This window comes from Oryzias latipes, chromosome 1 (assembly GCF_002234675.1).
Source record: "Oryzias latipes chromosome 1, ASM223467v1".
In the NCBI taxonomy this organism is placed as follows: Eukaryota; Metazoa; Chordata; class Actinopteri; order Beloniformes; family Adrianichthyidae; genus Oryzias; species Oryzias latipes.
This window is the reverse complement of record NC_019859.2, coordinates 26,868,302-26,889,749: the sequence shown is the minus strand read 5'-3', so window position 1 is coordinate 26,889,749 and position 21,448 is coordinate 26,868,302. Positions and strand designations below refer to the sequence as shown.

Genomic DNA, 21,448 nt, shown 5'->3' with positions numbered 1-21,448 from the left:
TTTTGTGCAGAAAAGAATAGTTATTCTTTTTTCTGTTATTAAATTCTCTGTACTTCTCTACTTCTTTTCCGCTTTTTTTTTCCTCTTTCACTCATATTCTGTTTTATTTTTTATTTTATTCTGTCTCCCCTTACCTAACTCCCCTCCTTGTATTTTTCTTACAGCGGGCGCATACATTATAAGGATATGTACAGTTTATTGAGAGTTATCTCGCCTCCTCTGGGTCTTGGCAAGAAATGCCCACATAGGGTGGCCTGCAAGGTTTGGACCAAATTCCTAAAGCACAAATCTAAACGCAACCTGCTCGCCTTTAAGAGACTGGAATGAATGTTTCTCTATATCACTTTTAAGATAAATTATTATTTTCTTCAACCTTTGATTTCCATCGGTCTGGTTTCTTTGTTGGGGTGTGCATTATTCTCTGTTTTCAAGCACATTTCACTATTAATTTATGTTTTGGGGGCAGGGAGGTTGGGTTGATGGAAGATTTTTTTTTTAATGCATTCTGACATGAAAATGTGAATGTTTGGAATAATGCAGAAATGTACACATAGACACACACATTTGCACACACTGATTGCGGTGTGTGAAGCATGAAGTGGTGCATATGCTATTGTCTTCTGATGAATGCTGGAAAATAGACAATAATGTGTTTGAGTCAGATTAACAGAAAACAGTAGAGCTAGGTGCCGTCTAATTTTGCTTGGGCAGAAAATGCTCAGGCCCAGTGCATTTTTGGGGTTTGGGTGAGGGACGATTGTTCTCTTCCATCCAGAGGCAAATGCAGAGAGGGTTTGGTCAGAACATCACTATCCTTCACACTAAACCCTAAAGGTCCTAATTGAGCCGTCCTGTCTCAGATGCTCCTTTGCTTAGCATTTTCATCATCTGCTAGTGTTTGGCATAAGGTGTTCTAAGCTCCCTGAATGATGCATTTAGAAGGATGGTACTGGCCACTTTGTGCAGAGGCTGTTTTAATTTGTCTCTTGGAGTGAATCCTAACTACTCCCTAGCCTTTAGTTGTGGGTTTATGTATAAGGGTATTAGTGGTTCAGGAAATAGACATAGTGCTAAAGGAAAAGTTACTTAGCTGCCGGTTGTTGCGAACACTTAACCCTTGTGCTATCCTATGACCCCACCCTTACATTGACGTGTTATCCCTAGCATGACAAAGGTGGATAAAGGTGAAGAAGATTTCATGTAATCCATGGACACCAGTGAAGATCACAAATCATTGAAGAAAAAAGGTTCAGCGCACTGCCTAGTGGGTCTAGATGACCCAACTCCCAATGTTAAAGTGCCTAGGATGGCACTAGGGTTACCACGTGAGGATGAAGTAGGTGAGACACAGGCACGTCATACAGATTTTTTCTTTTTTTTAAGCCCCCCCAAACCTGTGTAAGGAGCCCATTAGTCCCATTCAAGTGATAAGTGTACACTCCTCCTGACTGTTGAAATTTAGCAAATAAGACAAGACAAGAGGTGATGTAATCATAAAGGTAAAACCTGCTATTTTTGTCAGCCCATCAATAGAGTATAGAATAATATATGGAAAAGAGTCTTGTATTTCACTACACTATTAGTGAAGATGAAACCTTTTCTTATCCAATTGACTTAACAGTCCATACTTGCTAAAAATGTGCAATATTTATGACACTTATTTTCTGGTTTATTAAAGCTCTTTGGTCCATTCTAAAGCCTATGTGCATTCACATCGTACCAGGACTCAGGATTCAGTTGCAAGTGATCCAACCCCCACATTTTCCAAATGAATTCACTTGTTTGGGACTCATAAACCTTTACATTTGCAAAATGAAGAGTACTAAACAAAATGATAAAACTGCAAAATGGAGAAACTGTCATATCTACAATGACAGACAATGACAATAACTCATCTTAGAAAGTATTTTTTGTGGTCGAATTTGCTAACATCAGCTTTTAACACCAGAAATGTTGTCAACAACACCTAAAAAACACACTTTGACACACTGTAACTCTTTGATTGTATACGTAATTAACGTGAATACCCTCATTCTGATGCTTAGAAAAGTGTATTTTCATTTCAGCTTTGCACTGAAATGCCGCACATTCGTAAAATAAAGTGTTACATATCAGCACAAGGCTTTTTTTCTTAACTTCAAAATCTGATGGATTTCTATTAATTTGGTAAATGGTTGCAGAGTTACAATAGTCGAATGAATGCCAACACTGGAGCTAAATCTTTCATGTTAAAGGGCTAAATTAGAGTTGAGTAACATTTTTTAACTTATATAAACGAAAATTACTGTTATATTAGTACCTAAAATAAATTGCTGCTGCTCAAATGAGTGTATCTTGAGTTGTACCCCTAATTTAAAAGCTATGGGTTAGCGCTACACAAATACGTAGAGCTAATGGAACTGAGACTCAATCTTATTTTCTTCCTTTAAGCATTAGTTGTAGGACAGACTCTAGTAATGTTCCACATGTATTAAGAATGAGTATTTTTCAATATGAGTTGCAAAAGGTTGAAAAAACAGAGTAAATTGTAAAATTCATTTTAGCCTGTTGTCACTTATTCCCGCATGTTGTTGTGACGTTAGCCGGGTGCATGTTGGCACACTAAAATGTACGACTCTCTTGTGAATGGAGAATCTTAATAACTAGCTAAAGGAATGTAAGAAGTTGACCAAACTTGCTCTGTTTCTGCCTCTGGTGTAGAAGGAAAGAAAAAAAAAATCAGGCAAGGAGAGTTTAGGACAAAGGAGATGTCGTGTCCACCAGGTCTCTACTAATAACTGTGCTGCCAGATGCTTTTTGGAATAACTTTTAGAAATGAAATCTTGGATGTGGTGCCAAATCATAAGTAGCTACAAATGAAACCTAAAATAGGCTTGCATTTCTGTTACATATCAGTTTGTGAGCTGGGTGGCCAGGCTTACTCAGCTCACAATGTTTTCATCAGATCATGAACATCTGGGCACACAGCTGTTTGCAGGAGCTCCAGGTGGAAACACAGCATCTTCAGAGAAGATCCACTGACTCACCACTGTGATCCGGTCGGCAATGGTGCTCTTCTTTGTCTACCAATAGCCCCGATAATAGTTTTATTTGAGTGATGGCTCAAGAAAGCAATATCCCAATTTCCCCTCATACCACATAGAGCAGTATGTTATCAGTAACTAAAAACATTTGGACCCTCCCAAATCTGTCTCCTCCCCGTGAAGATATTCCAGACAAGAGGTTACATGACAACCCCCCCCCCCCCCTCGTTCTCTATCATTCTCTTCCGTTCTCTTGTTCTCTCACCACAGCAACCACGTATCAAAACAATAACCTCTGTTTATTTGTCCCCCCCCCCTCTTTCCTTTGTCGGTTTGTTTTTCTTTCTCCTTGTGTCTTGACTCCCAAACACACCTATGTATGTCTGCCCCGCCCCACCTCCCTATCCCTGTCCCGTCACTGGTTTAATTTCTGCCATTTTTCCGTCGTCCGTCTTTGTTTGTCATGTCTGTTGACCTGTGGATGTTGAATGCGCACGTGGCTTACATGTGTGCGTGGGTGTGTGTGTTTGGGTGTGTGTTGTGTGGCCACACCAGCGGCCGGATCACTTACACAGACATGTATCAGATGCTAAGACACATGTGTCCGCCGCTAGGCCTCGGGAAGAGGTGTCCCGCCCGGGTCGCCTATAAGGTAGACTCGCTCCCCACCTTACCCCTCCACCTCCCTCAAACATCACCTCTTCTTCCTCTACTACCACTCCTATCCTCTTCACCTTCCAATCCCATTCCCACACCTCTCCTCTTCCCCCTCCCAGTGGTGTTCTCTTCATTGTCTGTTAGTGGTGGTTGTGGTGGTGGTGAGCGGTGTCTTCTCTTCTTTCTCTCCGACCGCGGGGATGGAGGGATGGGCTTTTGTCGTGAAGTGAAGTGGTAGTCAGTACTCTTTTATTTCCCTGTGTCTTGCCGCAGAAGTAAGGGAACACAGGAGCTTCGCCAGTCCTTCTGCAACCTGCACGGATGCATGTCCGCACATGTAGACTCAGACCACCACTGTCAGGCCACAGACAGGACTACACTACCAATATACAGATTTACTGACATAGTTTTTAAGTCGAATGTCACATTTAACAGCACACTGTATGAGTTGGGCCTCCTTAATTCATGATAAATATTGCAAAAATATTTACAAAGATTTACTCACTAGTTGTGTCTTTTCTATGAATTCAGTCTCGTGGGACTATTTATGAGTGTACATATGGTATTTAGCAAAAAAATTGACTTAATTCGCTTTCTACGTACAGAAAACTTCTAGTTTTATCATAGAATTCTCTTTCAAGGTGCTAACGATGCAGGTACAGAAGGACTGGCGAGGATCTCTGTCTTTAGTCCTCTGTGCCTCTTATTCCTGCGGATGACATCACAGAGCTCACACACACATACACATGCCTCTGTTCCATATGCAATCACTGACAAAAATGATATATTAGAAAGCCCTGTCACTTTGTTGATATTTTTAATGAAACTCCAGCATTATTGCCTTTTCTGGCATTCAGCCCTCAATCATTCAGGTTTTGGTCAAGCTTTACAGTGTTTGCTGTCTCTTTGCTTTAACTTTTCTTGCTTTTCACTTTAGTTTTTTTTCTTTCATACTGCCATCCAGATTCAAGGATATTGTCAGTAAAAACTTCATTTAGTATGTTCGAACATGGTTCCCAACCCCAGGCAGCGTACAGCTATCTGGTCTGTGGGACAGTCAGTGACAGGCCACAGTGAAAAAGAATACAACCTATATTTTTTCTGTGGTATTTATAATCTGATTTTGAAGGAAGTTTTACTTTGGAAAACTATTGGATTCTCTCCAACACATCCAACTCATTCTTGTTGCTCAGCCACGTGTCGAAATACATATGCTACTTTTTTGAAGCTGCTGTGCAGACCACCAAATTGATAGCCTTAAGCTAGCAAAGTTAACAAAAATCTAAAAGTATTGGGATAGTTTCTTCGTAGAGGGGGCCGGTTTAGCTCGTGCTGGTTTGCGGCACCTTCCATCCGTGAAACCTGGGCTCGATTCCGGGCTGCTCCCTATTCCCTTTCTGCTGCTGTGCCGGTCCCAAGCCCAGTTGGTTTGAGAGGGTCGCGTCAGGAAGGGAATCCAGCATAAAACATTGCCAAGTTAACCATGTGACTCGTCCTCAAGGAGGGTTGTTTCACTGTGGCGACCCCTGATGGGAGAAGCTGGAAGTGAAAGAAGAATAAGAAGATTGGGATAGTTTCTTCTTCAGAAAAGAGCAAGTGAGGAAACAGAAGCAGAACCTTTGACTTTAGAGAAAGCTGCATTTAACAGATAAAAACCAAGAGTCTTTACTCCAAATACGGATTTATTGTGACAGTTGTTTTTACATGCCATAATATTAATGCTTAAATCATGGTCCTGGTGAATACTTGATTCTGATTGCCTGCTGGGTGTGGATTAAAAAGTGATAATCCACAGTAATAATGCACACCTAAAAAATAAATTCTGGTCATGTTACCATGACAACACGCAGCACAACATAACAAATAGTCCACTTTTTGTAAAAAAAAAAAGTGATCTAAACGGAACAAATGACAAGAATGAAGTACTAAAAACTGATTGAATATTTATTTATTTTTTTGTATTTGACCATGGTATAAGTGGGCTAATGGCCTTCGAAGTGTGCATTATCAAAAATGAACGTTCTTCGCGAAAGCAACCATCCGCTTCGGAAGGACGGTTCAGGCTTCCACATTAAATTCTAAGAATGCACACTTCGTCAGCCATTACTTCTTACATAATATTTAGCAACCGGCTGTCTAATGTTTTGAGGATGCTGATGATACAGTTGCTCAAATGGTCACTTTTCTTTTAGTTAAGAAGATACCAGTTTTATTGACTTATTGATTATTTATTGACTTTTTCTTTATTTACCCGTTGTACCATAAAAGTGGGATTTTTCAGCTTCTATTTTGACAGTTATAGGTTTTGTCACATCTTAATGGTTCCTACACAAAAGCTATTATACAAAGAAAATTTCAACCAGCTGCAGATATTAGAATGATGTTAAACGTTCCCCTTAAAACTTAAGAGAAACTGGAAGCTAAAACAAAAATCAGATTCCCACTTCAGCCTCGTACAGGCCGGTCTATGAGATGGTGAACAATGTTTTAAAATACTCAAAGAGTATTCACTTATCTTAATTGAAAGACTCTTAAGAACAAAAGAAAGTGTCCATCCATGCTGGGAATAGAAATCATTTAATGCCTTTGAAGTGGGACATGCAACATAAAGCAGCCATTACATGTTGTTTGAAGGATTAAATCTGAAACATATGACTTCACAGCATCAAAATGAGTTTTATTTACAACTCTAAACTATAATAAACAAAAGCGTTGTAGTGACATCTCTCATTGTGAAATAAAGAAATTGTATCCACTGCTGCCTGGTGAATATATCCTTCAAGTATGGCGAAGATGCTTTTAATTTGTTTAATTACAAAAACCTACTTTTTAGCACCTTGAAAACTCAAAAAATCTTTCTGAGTAGCACGAAAAAAAATATTAGTTTCACTGTTAGGCTGCAAACTCAAGCAGCTCTGCCGTTGCTGCTGTTTACCTGCTGTGGCCTGCTTGAAATGTAACAGTCTTGACATGTGGTATTGAGAATGTCATCAAGAAATTAGCAGAATTAAAACAAGGTAAGTTAATTGGTAATTTAGGCTTTGACCTTTAAACCAATGTACATTAATAGCATATTAGTAAGACACACCATAAGTCTATTTTAATCTCTAAAGATGCTGACATCGTCATCTAATGTCTTAAATAGGACCACCTTTTGCAATGTCTAAAAAAATCTATATTGCTCACCACACAAGATGTGATTAAAACCTAGCTGAAAATTCTTTCAGAGAAAGTTTTAGTGAATCTGGGTGTCAGTGTTGTAGTTTTCTCTCTTTCTTTTTCGATTGTTCCTTTCTGGGTTTTACTTTAGTTTATTAGTTTCTGTCTTTCTGTCAACCCTTTCTCTTCATCTCTCTGCTTGTCTGTCAGCAGTCAGGGGGCGTTTTCATTCCTTCATTCCTCCTTTCATTGAATCCTGATCTGTCTCTACTGCACTTCTCTGCTGTTTCTTCCTCTTTATCAACACCGTCTTGTCAGGAGCCCCCATTGCATAATTCAGCCCTGATAACATATCAAACAGCACGTTTTTACACAAAAACATAGTTGCAAACTTTTTTAATCAACAAACCTGTATTCAAAACACAGAATTACTGGTTAGGAAATGTCTCTGATGTGTTGCTACACACCCTCTTAAACTGAACCCTAAAACTTTGTCAGTGTTGTTTTTAGTCCTCGTCCGTATCTCTTGTCATGTTCTGTAGTTTTAAGCCTTTTTGTTTTCTGAATCCACGCACAAACACAGCTGTTCTTGCTGGAAACCTCTCTAGGATTGGGTTTTCCTTGTCTTTTTTCTTTTTCTCTTTTTAGTGTTTTCACTGTCTTTCTCTTCTTCTTCCTCATTTCACCCTTCCCCTTTTATCTGTAACTACATCCCATGACTGAGCTCAGGTTTATATAGTTTAGCCTTACTATGCATCTCTCATCAAAGACCCCTCCTCCCCTTACTCTTTATCCTTCAATACTATAACCACAAAGCCTGGTTGTCCAAAAATGAACACAAAAAAGAGAAAACAAAAGGATTATCTCTGTTTTATATTCTTTATGATTTGTTTTTCTTCTTTCAGGCAGTGCCACAGCTCAAATCCTTTTGAACTCTGACACTCACCTAAGACCCTGCACCCGTTTGGCATTGAGAGAGATCTCTACCTAAAATAAAGTACTTTAACTGCTGTTCAAATTGGCCATTTCAGGAATCGAGAATCTTAAAACATAGAGACCACCAAAAGACGCTTGTGTCAATCAAGAAAAGTCAATCCAGCTGAATTGCAGATACTCTCATTGCACGGATGCACAGTTGCCTGTATTGTAAAAGTGGGTTTTGAGGGAAGTTGTGGAGTAATGGACTGAATAAATGGGAAACTTTGGGGCTTAGACATTCGGAGTGAAGTAAAGGCATGCTGCATGCTTGGTCTGCATTTGTGGGATTTTTCTCAGGGGTGTTGTGTCATGTTGCATGCAATATTTGTTGCATGGCTTTGGTCGACACAGAGCCTGCCTGACAAGCGCTGTGAATGTTGGCTGATGCCCTTGGCCGCCTCACACTTGGCTTTGGGCATGCCAGACACTCGCACACTCTCAGGAACACACCAGCATGTACACTATCTCAACCTCATGCCGTGCTTGCAATCGTGAGAGCCCAACGCTCATGTTCGTAGGTAAACCTGATGGATTTCAACTAGACAAGATAGGCATGGTTTGCTTCATCCTATCTAGTGGTTCCTCCATCTGTTTTACCTGTTATAGACATCTGAAAACAGGGAACCTCCTAACAGGTAGGGGGAGCTCAATAGCAGGTGCCTTTGCCAAATATAACTGCAGCTGTCTCCTGAAAGAAATCAGAATATCCCCAGTGATACTGTTATTCTTTTTCAAGTCAATCTATTTTTGTCTTGCAAGGACTTCAATTAAGAGCTCTTGATTGCAGTCTGTGAAAATTGTGTGTTAGTGGAAAAGGAGGGATGTTGTGGTGGGGGATGGGGCGGGTGTATGTGGATTGCCAAATATTTATATACATGTATATGTGTGTAACAGCAAAGATGTGTAAATGCGTACATGCATTCACACATGCAGGGAACATGGGCACAGGTTGGGTCAGATGCCGTTGTGGCTCTGATTGTTCTTACTTGTCGTTCTCAGCTCTCACAGTTGCTTTGTAGCATTGGTTAGCTGTGCTGTCTGGTAGAGTATCACTGGAAAAGTAGGAGACACTGACACTTACCCATTCGAGCAAACACGCACACTTTGCAAACGCGTATAACAAGTACAACTGCATACTGAACACACAACTGCCTATTATACCTGGAGCTCATATTCACCACGTTCTGGCTAAAATCAAATCTACAATCAAATAAACAAAGTAGTCCAGAATCTGGACGGACTTTAACTGGCTGTTGTCTATGGAGCTCTCTCAACCCCAGCCCCTCCCCCCTTACCTTTTCCCATTTCCAAAAGATCAGGGTACGTGCCTCATAAAAGAGGCCATATGTTCTCATCCTCTCAACCTGACTGGTTCTTTATAGAGACTACTGCGTATGGACCTACCTGTTGCCGATGACAACACGGTGCATTTTAACTCCACCCTCATGGCTCTGATCCGGACAGCTCTGGATATAAAAATTGCCAAGGGTACGATAAGAATTATTCATTCTCCTTTAACCCCAATTAACCTAACCTAATGTAAAAAGTTGTCTTAGTGTATTTTATTTTTTCCTGCGTCTAAATTATGTGGAACAAATAATCCAACAAGACACTAACATGTTTCTTGTTTGTTTTGGCTAAATGTGACTACGTGTGAATGGATAAAACTTTTTTGGGGGGATTTTTGTCACTGGTCTCTCTCTCTCTCTCATTGGCTCTGGGTTGGATGTGTATATGATCTGTACATGTTCAAATGATTGATCCATGTGTGTCTGAATTCATGGGGTCACGGAATACCCAGGCGGTGCAGACAAGCACCAAATGGATGCAGAGCTAAGAAAAGAGATGATGGCTATCTGGCCAAATCTATCCCAGAAGACACTGGACCTGCTTGTTACCCCACACAAGGGTAAGTTACAGGGGAACAGTTAAGATTTGGTATAGTTGTATATGTGTGTCCAATCACCAATCCACCAAGAGGACAGCTTCTACCAAATGGTGTTGTTTACTGCTTTGCACCTCCTGATCAGCGTGCACATAAAAATGGACATTTAGTAAGACATTCATCCTTCAAACACTTTATTTCAGAGATAACCCATCTCTCTTTGCACACACTTCAACTGTTGAACCACCCAGAGTTCTAACTTGTCTCTAATTTCAATATAAACCATGGAAGTTGGAGTCGAGACAGATCCCTAGAATTTTGTGAACCAAGTCTGTGCATAATCTTGGCAGGTATTCCGATTTTAAATAGGATGTAACTGAAACCCATGCTGTTCTAAATTGGGCAAACAAATTGGGCTTACAATTCACAGCGTCCTTGGTAATGTGTATTCAAGTGGCCACTTGCAATAAAAAGTTTATGTAAACGCGCGTATAAAATGCATGGCCATTGAACGCACATTGAATCAGTATATTGTTATCAATAGAGTAAACTGATGTTCACAACTTCTATGATATTTGCTGTTGATCTAGATTTTAACCACAGGTGTGAAACATGTTTAAAGCCAGGCAATAAGATTGTTTAATCTGTTTGTGTTGCAAGCCACCTAGTAGTTCTTTATGAACTGCAAAACGGCCAAATGATATTTTAAAAAATAGGACTAAGGGGTAAAACAAATTTTCTCCAAAACTATCTTTCACATTGCACATGGGCTGAAAAAAAAGTTAAAGTGACTTCCCTCAAACTGGAAGATTGTGAGTTCAAATCCATTGCTGAGACATACCCAAAGACTCTAAAAATGGGACCCAATGCCTCCCTACTTGACACCCAGCATTAAGGGGTTAGACTGAGGGGTTAAATCACCGAATGGTTTTCGAGTTTGGCTGTGTCTGCAGTTTATCACTTCCCCAGGGGATGGGGAAACAAATTTCCCACATTGCCATACTTATAAGACTTTAACTTTAACTAAAGGCTTTATGGCCATCAATTACCATATTTTCCACACTATAGTGCGAACTACATTTTAAGGCGCACTGTCAATGGATGGTATATGTTGGAAATGATGTCTTCTTTAAGGTGTACTGAACTATAAGGTGCATTAGGCGAGACAAAAAAGTCAAAGATAAGTCTTTCAGTCAGTCAGACTTTATTAACGCATTCACAGTAACTCTAAATCTTGCTCATAACATGCTACACGTTAGCCATGCTAGCGTGTTGACTATACCTGTAACTCGCAACCTTGTTTGCAACACATAATAACAGATAACAGACTAATACCACAAAAATGTGACTATTCTAACAAACTTGTTGGTTACATCTAAAAGAAACACAGTCTGACACTACTACACATTAACCCTGTTAGCGTTTTTAAATAACATCCAACCTTGTTTGCATTTTGTAAAAAACACAGACGGACTTTTGGACAGACGCACTGTACCTCTCAAAATCGTTTCAACATCAGTAAATAGGCCTATAACCAGAATTAATCCATACATCTAAGGCGCACTGCTGTTTTTTGTTGTTGTTTTTTAAAGTAAGGCTTTTGAGTGCGCCTTTTAGTGTGGAAAAACACGTTATTAACCCATAAGAACCCATGGTGACATCAGTGTAACAGAAAAATATTAGAAATGTTTAGTAGTCCACTTTTTTTTGTATTCTACATTATTTAATTTTTCTGAAAGAAGTTGTCTGGGTTCTTATGGGTTGAAAGATGTATCTTACTTTATTAATATCTTAATTCATAACAATCCACATTGATTTACAAGATCATTGTCAGTTTCCACAGTAGCACACTTCCACCAATGCACAATACTGAGTTTTATACCCACCCAATCCTCACTGGTATCAGGGGGTGCTTACTATAGACGATCCTCTATAGAAGTCTTTTCACTACAGGAATATCTAACAAGCAGAAATAAATATATATGCTTGATATGAGTTGATAAGTTTAAAAGGGTGTTATTATGAAATGATTTTTAAAAGTTTCAGTCCACATTTCTATCCTGGTGCATAACTGTGCCAAAATAGGTTATGTAGTAATGCATGTTTAACAGTAACTTTAAAAGGTTTGGCTAAATACATGGCAGACATTGAGATAAATGCACTTTGTATTTAAACATTAATAGGTATCCTGTAAGATCATTTAAAGTTAGAGGATTTGTAGCCATAAGGCACTTATTTGACATACACCGTCAGAACATAGCTCAATATTTTTCTGACTTTTTAGAAGTCTGTTTTCCATCCAAACTCTGGAAAAATCTGTCCAGAGTTTTTAGAAAAAGATTGAGCTCCTGGTTCCTTGACATGTGTGGGGTGTCTGTTTCTTTATGAAATGGTTATATAATCCTCAACGTAAACAACAATATTGATAGACCAATAGAAAAAATGCAAATCTTATGCACAAAATGTGCATCTGCCTGTGAAAAGACTACAAGCTCAACTGTGTTGACAACTGTACAGTGTTGTGTTGATGTATCTGTTTGTACCCCAGTGGTGGTGAGAGTCCCCTTACAATCCCTATTTGGATAGAAACAAAAACAATGTTCTTATAATAATAATAATAATGTCATAAAAAACTATATGTGATTTTTTTTTTCCAACTCATCAGCAGTTCCAGGTCATGGATCAGGGTATGCCTGGGTGTATCCAAACTCTAAATTTTTTCTGGATTATTAGGGGAAACTTACTCTGGTTCACTTTAAGCAAACCAATTGTGTCCAGTCTGAATACACCCTTATTTAACAAATTTCATCAGACATTTCATCCTGAAGGGAAAATCATAAAGGAATGGATAAAAATGATAAACAGAATAAATGCACACTCCACTATAACAACACACTGGTACTTTTTTAGCTTCATGAAACAACTCTTTTATATAATCACAACATATGATTCAGATAACACCAAAGTATAAAGAACATGCTAACAAGTCAACTAATCTCTTTACATAATTTCTATTTACTATATCTATATATTCTTCTTCATCACAATTATGTGAAGTTATCTAGAGTAAACTAAGACAAAATTAGTAATCAGTGTTGCAACAAGAATTAAATATTAATTTAACTGTGTTTTCTCCCTGTTAAAGCCAAACCGTTTCCCTCAAATTGAGTGTTTTTAAAGCATTCTCCACCATTGCTGGTGTACTCTGCATGCAACTTTGTGAGTTTTGTATATTGTCCCCCACTCCCACTCCCCCCACGGCGCAGGGTTCCATCTCACCCCGGTCTAATCTTCCAGGGTAACTTGTCATTTTTTCAGCAGCCACAGACTTGACAGTGGGCAAAATCTACGCTGCCATGATGATCATGGAATACTACAGACAGAGCAAGATGAAAAAGCTGCAGGCCCTGCGAGAGGAACAGGTATCCCGTACACCCCCCCCCCCAAACACACACACATCCCACCATCCCAGTGAAATCCCTAACAGAGGAAGTTTTATGTTTTTCTACAGTCCTCTTTATCGTTAAAGGGCTTTCCTCCTTTGTCCTCCAATCATAGCTTGAAAATAAATTTTAAGCATACAAAGGCTAGAAGCTTCACATTTCCGAGCATTTGCACTGTTTGCATGCCCCTTGATTATCTACTCCTTAATGCTTTGCTTGCTAAGAGCCATCTAAGTATTACTTTTCTAGCCCGATGTCAGGCTGTCCCAGTGCTTGAAGTTTCCTTTGTTTTTCTTCCAAGTCAAGGGTCTGCAACCTTTAATACCCAAATAGCCATTTGGACTTGTTTCTCACTGATTAAAACCTAGTAGGAGGCAAAAAGTCTTATTTAGCCCTTTTGAAAAAAAATTTTTTTTAATACAAGGAGAAACATTGAGATGAAAGGCTATTTCTTTAAATGTGAAATTGCTTTTGACTTTTGAGGCTTGTATGATTTCTTTTTAAAAAAAAAAGATATCCACATTCTACTGAAGCTAACTACTCCTATAAAAGTTTTAAGAAACGCAAGACAAAAATCATATTTTCTCTTGTTATGTCTTGAGTCCACTTTGCTGTGCTGTAATACTAGATTTAAAGAAGTCATTGCATTTGGACATCACCTGTTGCTGCGCTGTGAGATAAGCAGCCTACAAATGCAGCCCAGGGAGAGCGCAGCCCTTGAATTTGGACACAGCCCTGGTTTTTTCTTCTGCTGCTGTAGCCCATCTGCCTTCAGCTGGTGTGTTTTCAGAGATGCTCTCCTGCATTCCTCGGTTGTAACCAGTGGTTATTTGAGTTAATTTTGCTTTCTATCAGCTAGAACCAGTCTGGCCATTTTCCTTTGACAAGCCATTTCCAGCCACAGAACCGCCGCTCACTGGATATTTTTTCTGACCATTTTCTGTAACTCCAAGCATGGTTGTGGGTGAAAATCCCAGTGGTTCAGAAGTTTCTGAAATACTCAGACCAGCCCGTCTGGCACCAGAAACCATGCCACGTTCAAAGTCACTTAAATCACCTTTCTTCTCCATTCTGATGCTCGGTTTGAACTGCAGACCGTCTTGACCATGACTACATGCCAAAAAGCATTGATTTGCTGCCACATGATTCACTGATTATAAATTAGCGTTAACGAGCAGTTCAACAGGTATGCCTAATGAAGTGGCCAGTGACTGTAAATTCAACCAATGCTAACTAAGTAGTTAGTAGCCTCAGGTTGCAGATCCCTGAGCTGTGTGAATTTGTTGATGAGGGTTAGGTGCTGTGACAGTTTACCTAGGGGGTTACTACTGTTCTCATTTTCTACGATGATACCACATTGCCTCACCTTTTGTTGATTGTCAGTGCTCCTCTCCCACTGTTAATGAATGTTTCTGAGATGCACTCGCTCCCTCCAAGTGAATATTTGGGGACACATCTCTCCACTCTTCTGGTAGCTCCTAGTGTAACACCATAAATGAAAATCTGCTCTTAAAAAAAGAGGTTTGACTGATTTCAGATGTGTGATTTTTCATTTTGCTCAACAAAGGAGGGCTTTGGAGAATGGAGGGTATGTCTGTCCCGCTTTATATTGGTAAAACAAAAACAAAAAAATAATAAGTGTGCAGTGTTTCTTGGTGTGTTCTACAATGCAACCTGTGTGACTGAACTGCATAGACAGTTCAACACAAGCTTCCTCAACATCAGCAGAGCACATGTATTTCGTGTGCATCTGCCTGCTCTTCCTGGCTCTGAATCTCACCTCACATTTTGAGTTTCTGTTTCCATTCTGCATATTTTAAAGGAGGAATCCGCCAAAAAAAAAATCTAGCTGAAAACTGCTTACATGCAACATAAAATATTATTATTTGATAAAAGAATTTGAGAAGAAATGAGGAAGATATTGTTAAAGTGAAAGTAGTATTAAAATTGATCTTGTAGAAAAATAAACCAATTACTGACAGTTTTGTTAGTAAGGGATTTCTCTACCACAAAATAAAGTAAACAAAAAAAAAAACAATAAAGACACAATCTTATTGAAGGGTGGATTCTTTCTTATACGCCTCGCCGGATAAGCATGTCTCTCCTTTCTTCATCCACTTCGATCCCATGTGTTGCTCACGACAAATTATAATTGTCTTCTTTGATCTTTGTTGTGCCTCCAAGATTTTCCTTGTCTTCCTTTTGTCTGCAGTTTGACAGTCTATTGCAATTTCATTGTCTTCGAGTGTAATGTGTGAAGTCCTTTGTTCACATCTCTGTTGCATCCCTGTCCCTGCCATGAACTCCGTTTGTCCCTCCAGGAGGGGATACGACTTTGACCAGGTTGATTTTTGCCAAACCGGTTAAATCCATCATGTCTGTGATCATACATCAGTTTGTGATGGTTGCTGGGGGGATGTTGAGTGGAGGTTTCTGTCATTTTAGGGGAATCGAAGCATACATGAACTCATGTGAAAAAAATAAAAAAACAATCTTACTGAAGCCACTGCTAAAGCGTTCTCTATTAGACAGTGTTTTCAGTAGGGGTTAATGTTTTGTTCAAATGTTAAGTCTCCATTATTCAGTTCCATGAATTAGTCAGAGGCAGAACTTTTCTCACAACAAACCTTTCTGCTTTTGAATTATTTTTTGTTGAGACAGTGCTGTGGAAAAACCTGTGTGTCTTTTTTCTTAAAAGAACATCTGTAAGAAACATGCATTTGTAGGATGAGCAGTAGAACTCCCCCATGAAAAATTTGCAAACATTTTGATGATGATGATGATGATGATGATATTTTATTCCACTTCAACTCTTTAAAGCTACGTTCAATACCGTGCGTTTAAGCAACCAATTTTAATAAAAAGTCTATGTAAAAGCCCATAAATACATGTTTCGGACTTCTGCGTTCAAAACTCTTGCATTCAGTCGGCACTATGCAAGTTTCTACAACCGTTTTCGGGGTCTACGTACAAAATGTGTAACCGTTGAAAGTTAAATCTGGTCAAAATTTGGCTCAGATGTCGTCCCTTTTAATTCACAGAAGTGCCAACCATTTGAAAATTGATCATGGAGGAGAAATTAATTTTTGTCCCTAGCACAAATTCTATGACATTAAGTCTTTCATAGATTGGAATAGAGCTATGAAAAGCAAAAGCCTGATGCTAGATTAGCGAAATTTGCATCGGTTGGACACTTTGCAGTAAGCCTCTTCCAACTGTAGGTGGCAGACAAGCGCTAGGAAACAATAAAAAAAGAAAATAAAGAAGAAGCCCTGCCCTGCTTGTCCAGTTTGAAACCTTTTTTCTTCATTACAGAATCAGATGATAGTAGTTGATTGCCTTAACACTTCACCACTGTAAAGTGTTGCATCAGGCTCCTTTTCTTTGCTTCAAAATCCGCTGGAATTACGTTCATTGTGTAAATGGTTGAAGGGTTACATTAGTCCAAAGAATGTAAACACTGGAATTAAAGCTCTGGTGTAAAGGGTAAAAGGAAAGACAGGACAAAATTTAAAAAAAGGAAACTAAAATCTGAAAGGGAGTGAGAAGAAGTAAAATCATTTTAAGTTCTCCCCCACATGCTCAAGACCAAATTTATCACCACATCCGGTTCACCCACTATCTATTACAGTCCTGTTACCTCTCACACATTCAGTTTTGGACACCCATATGGATACATTCATGTACATTTATAGATAAATATTAGAGGTACCACAAATCTCGTTTTAAAACCAATGCAGCCCTACTGCTTAACAGTATGTTTACTTTGAAAGTGTCAAACACATGCTAAATTTGCAAAGAATTAAAAATGATTGTTTTATGAGTTGATCGCTCAGTCCAGTTCCCTTTATCCAGTAAAATCCAGAACCAGTTTTGCTTTATTTAACATTAAGCATTAGTGGAATTGTATTGGTACAACACAAAAAGCCAACATACCACCAAATACAAATTTCTTTCCTTCATGTGCCTTTAGCCAATTAAAAGAAAACTGCCACATGATTCTGTTGCTAGCCATCGCCGATGATAATGATAACATTTTGACCAGCAGGTCAACTTGACATGTTAAGGAACTGGAATGTGGCTTTGTGTCAGAAAATGATCTTCCAACCTTTAGCATTCTGACCTTTTGATTGACCCTTGTTCACAATCAGACCCCAGCAGAGTGTGAAGCCAAAGCAGAAGCTGCTCTTCAACATAGGTGGTTCAGAATCCACGTGTTTGGCAAATCACATGAATTGTCATTGTATGATTTCTAAAGAAACTGTTTTTGGATGGTAACATGCTCTGGAATCTTTGAATTGAGAGTCATCTTACCTTAGGGTTTCCAAGGTAGAAGTTTCCTTATGATGCAGATTTCAGATCAGGTTTGTCCCTGAACATGATCTTAAAAAATAAAGTTCCATCTTCTGAAAGACTGTTCAGGATTTCCCCTGATCAGTGTTCTGGATGGAAACTCTACCTTGGTTATCCACACCCATGTGCTTGCTCATGGTGCCCCCTTGTGGGTGCATGCTGTGAGTGCATCCTGTGTTTGTGTCCGATGTCTTCCTCCTGTGTGCCTGATGCAAGCCTGCAGGCCATGTCATGTATCTCACACAGAACCGAACGCCATTAATGTTTCAGCGTATGGAGCCGCCCTCTGAGGGAGGGGGCACGAATGGTCAGGGGGTGCAGATCCAGAACAGCCTCCCTAACACCCAGCCAGACGTCAACAGCATGTGAGTAAATTTTGAAAATGAGTGTTCTGCTGTCAAATTGTGAAATTGTTTTTCAATTCCTTACGATGTTTTGTGGTTTTCTTCTCTTAATGAACTAAGACTTGTTGTTTATTTTGTAAACCGTTGTTGCAAAAAGGAACAGTGGTGATGAAGCCTGTTTTAGAAAATGTGTTTACTATGATATTTGTAAAAAGAAAAAAGAGAGACATTATTATTATTTTATTGTTGTACCTGGGTTATGAAAAGAGTAAAGCTTATGTATAGTTACCTTTTAACAGGAAGTTGAAAACATTGAGACTAAATGGTAAATGGTGTATCTTTGTATGGTGCTTTTCCGTCCTCGAAGTCACTAATGCGCTTTACAGTCACAGGCCCATTCACCAATTTACACACATTCACATATTGATGGCGGGTTCTCAGCCGAACATTAGCGCCAACCTTCCATCAGAGGCAATGTGGGGTTCAGTGTCTTGCCCAAGGACACTTCCACATATGGGCGGGTAAGGCGGGAATCTAACCTGCAATCTTCCGATCACAGGTCAACCGGCCTACTGCTGCACCATGGCTGACTAAAACAAAAAAAAAGTATAAATGTCAAATAAATGAATAAATCTCAGTGCAATAATTCTTTATTTTTACCCTATGTAAGAAAAATATAATTATTGATGTATTTTACAGGGCGGCTGCAGATCCTCAAAAAAGCCAAAGACATAAGAAGTGTTAAATTTTCCTGATTTCTGACTCAATTTGTTATTTCTTTTTTACTTTTTTTTGTTTAACTAATGAAAGGAAATCCCCACTCAGCCATCAAAGAAAACAATCATATCTTATTAAGACCTGCAGACTTCCTTATAAAGTTTGTTTGACACCCTGCTTCATGAACCACAAAGCTAAACTAAAGGTTTATATAATTTGAACTAAATCAGTGTGTTTCTATGTGTGTGTGCACACACGTCAGACCTCCTGAGGGTGGCATGACAGAGAATCAGTCGTGGGTGACAGAAAAAGCCCAGGAGATGTTCCAAAAGACTGGAAATTGGAGCCCGGACCGACCTTATCCTGACAACCTTCATGAAAATCGCCACAACCCACAGGTAGGAGGAGTCCAGGCATGTTGTCGGCTTGGTATTTGCACACATTGGTTTGATGCCTGTGCTTAGATTTGCCAGCCACAGCATCTTAAGTTAACAAAAGGGAGTGTGCAAATAGTGAAATAGATACTGGAGATGCTAAAAAATTGCAATTCTTGCTGTTGCAACACAAATATGAGCTGTTCTAAATCCATACAGGGACTGAGGAGCTATAAGAGGTAAGGAACAGAACTGAATTGGTTCTAGATGGCTAATATTTCTTTCCTAGAACTAGACATCTTTTTTATTAAACTTCACGAATACACTTATTCCAGACATCACCAGGTTCATATCAAAATCAGTTTTAATCAGATTTACCAATGTAGTTTTTAATTTTGTTTCTCTTTCTAAATTTGAAATGTCTCTTCTTTTTGGCAAACCTGTCTGTCTGTCTCTTCTTCTGCATTTCCAGTGTTCTCTTGGTCTTATCATCCCTATATTCCCTTAATCCTCACCCCTCAGTGAGGAATCGGGTGTGTGTTTTTGGAACTACACCCATGTCTCCTCACTGTTTCCTGTACTCTGCTCGTTTGTTAGGATGCCCAACTCCCCGGTGCCTCATCTCTCTGCTGATTGCCGTGGCAAAAAAAGATTTGCTGGAAAAGATCTTTGCGATTAGTCAGATTTTCTTGTCAGCCTCTATTTAGAAAATCTTCCAAAAAATACCTTTCTCTGTGGCCTTAGTCCACAGCCAGATGATAAAATCTTTTTTTTTAATCTTATGCTCACAATATAAAAAATCATTAGAAGCATACTGCACGACAAAAAGTTGCAACAGCTTATTTATGCAACTGTCTTGTTGCATAAATAATAGCACAATTGTTATGTTTTGCTTCTTGCATAAGGTAAAGTATAGAAAAGCTTTTGTACCCTAACAACTCCGTTGCGTGTCAGAGACCACTCCCTCAGCAGACAGTGGTCACGCTGCTCTCGTTCTGTTTTACAGACGGTAGAGATGAGGGAGATGGGGCGGGACGGGTACTCCGACACTGAGCCCTATCACCCAGTGGATGGGCATGGGCGGACCCTCTCCATGCCCCGCCTCTCGGCAGACAACCAAGTGAGCACCTTCATCCCACTACCATCACTGTCCCTCATAGTCATCCTCCCTCATTGCATCTAGCAGCTTTAACAGGAATTGAAGTTAAAAAAAACTTGAGTTCTAAAAAAAGATTTCTGCTCAGGAAATTTGAGTAAATAAAGGAAAACAATGAATATTAGAAGTCAGAAATAGATTAAAATTAAGATCTAAAAGTTATAATAAACAGACCAGCTCTTTATTGATAAATAAGGAAGCACGGAAGGCAGTTTAGCAAATTCTGACAGCAATAAAAGTCACAAAAAGTATTTATATTTTAATAATAAAAATGACTCAGATCCGAATTCACTAGCAAAAAAAGTCATTTTATTTATGTACATTTGTCAGAAAAAACATTTTACATTTTTACTTTTAATTTTCAATCATTTTCCCTTGCATATTTAAACATTCTAAAATGTTCTATTTTTCTTTCAAATTTTATGTTTTAAAGGTGCCTTTTTACATTTAATATTTATTTGTTTTAATTTTGATTTTTGATTCACCCAAAAAACAGCAGTAGCTAATCTTTTAAAAGCTAAGTTTACATCCCCTTTGACAACACGCATTCAAGCGGCCACTTCCACGTAGATGTCTATGTAAACACATGTAAATGCACATTTTGAGCTTCCACATTCAAAACTCTCACATTCACATGTAGCTACACACATTTTTAAGACAATTTTTTGGCTCTACACACAAACCATGTGGCCATTAAGCAAGCGTTGAAAGTTAAACCAGGTCAAACTTTGACCCATCAGGAATTCAGATTAGATAGTAACACATGGATGGTGTCTCTTTTAAGTCATGAAAGTGCCAACTGTTTTGAAATTGATCATGTAGGAGAAATTAATAATTGCAGTTTGTGCCCGGCTGGAATTATATGACACCAAGTCTTTCATGTATTGGAATAGAGCTGTGAAATAAAAAACCCTGGAGCAAGATTTGCGAGATTTGTACTGCTTTGACATTTCACATAAAGCCTCTTCCAACGGTAGATAGGAAAACTTAACAGTAGGAAAAAAAAAAGATGTCCGGTGTGAACACCATGTTATGTATGCATCCTCAAGAACCTCAGTTTAGCACGTTTTTGAACATCCGTCCCATGCCAGGTGTGTCCGTAGTTCAGAGATAATCTTTGGTGTAAATCCAAAATTTAAAAAAGTTATTGTTCCATCTCCATTGACAGTTCTTCCTGTCTGTTTTACCCTCCTATCCATTACTGCTTTGCTTCCACCGCCATCCATCAGCAGCTTTCACTCCAACACAGTGAAATCTGCACAACACATTCACACCACACAATGTGAACTGCTTCTAAACACTGGCAACGGTAACCTAGATATATATATCTAGGAGGCCTGACAGTACCAGTCACCCGTC

The 21,448-nt window shown here is 39.0% G+C and overlaps 1 protein-coding gene across 25 annotated transcripts in view; it reads left to right on the top strand.

Moving 5' to 3' along the window:
* Nucleotides 1-21,448, top strand: part of cacna1a (calcium voltage-gated channel subunit alpha1 A) — a 194,316-nt gene that overhangs the window by 150,155 nt on the left and 22,713 nt on the right. For 10 of the 25 annotated variants that reach the window (XM_023959252.1, XM_023959258.1, XM_023959277.1 and 7 more), the window contains 8 exons: nucleotides 165-261; nucleotides 9,200-9,305; nucleotides 9,619-9,726; nucleotides 13,021-13,124; nucleotides 14,713-14,733; nucleotides 17,745-17,863; nucleotides 18,822-18,957; nucleotides 19,940-20,053. In XM_023959252.1, the coding sequence (XP_023815020.1) occupies nucleotides 165-261; nucleotides 9,200-9,305; nucleotides 9,619-9,726; nucleotides 13,021-13,124; nucleotides 14,713-14,733; nucleotides 17,745-17,863; nucleotides 18,822-18,957; nucleotides 19,940-20,053 (805 nt within the window). Of the gene's footprint in view, nucleotides 1-164; nucleotides 262-3,578; nucleotides 3,676-9,199; nucleotides 9,306-9,618; nucleotides 9,727-13,020; nucleotides 13,125-14,712; nucleotides 14,734-17,744; nucleotides 17,864-18,821; nucleotides 18,958-19,939; nucleotides 20,054-21,448 lie in introns of all 25 variants that reach the window. The other 15 variants (XM_023959302.1, XM_023959286.1, XM_023959287.1 and 12 more) reach the window with 10 other exon arrangements.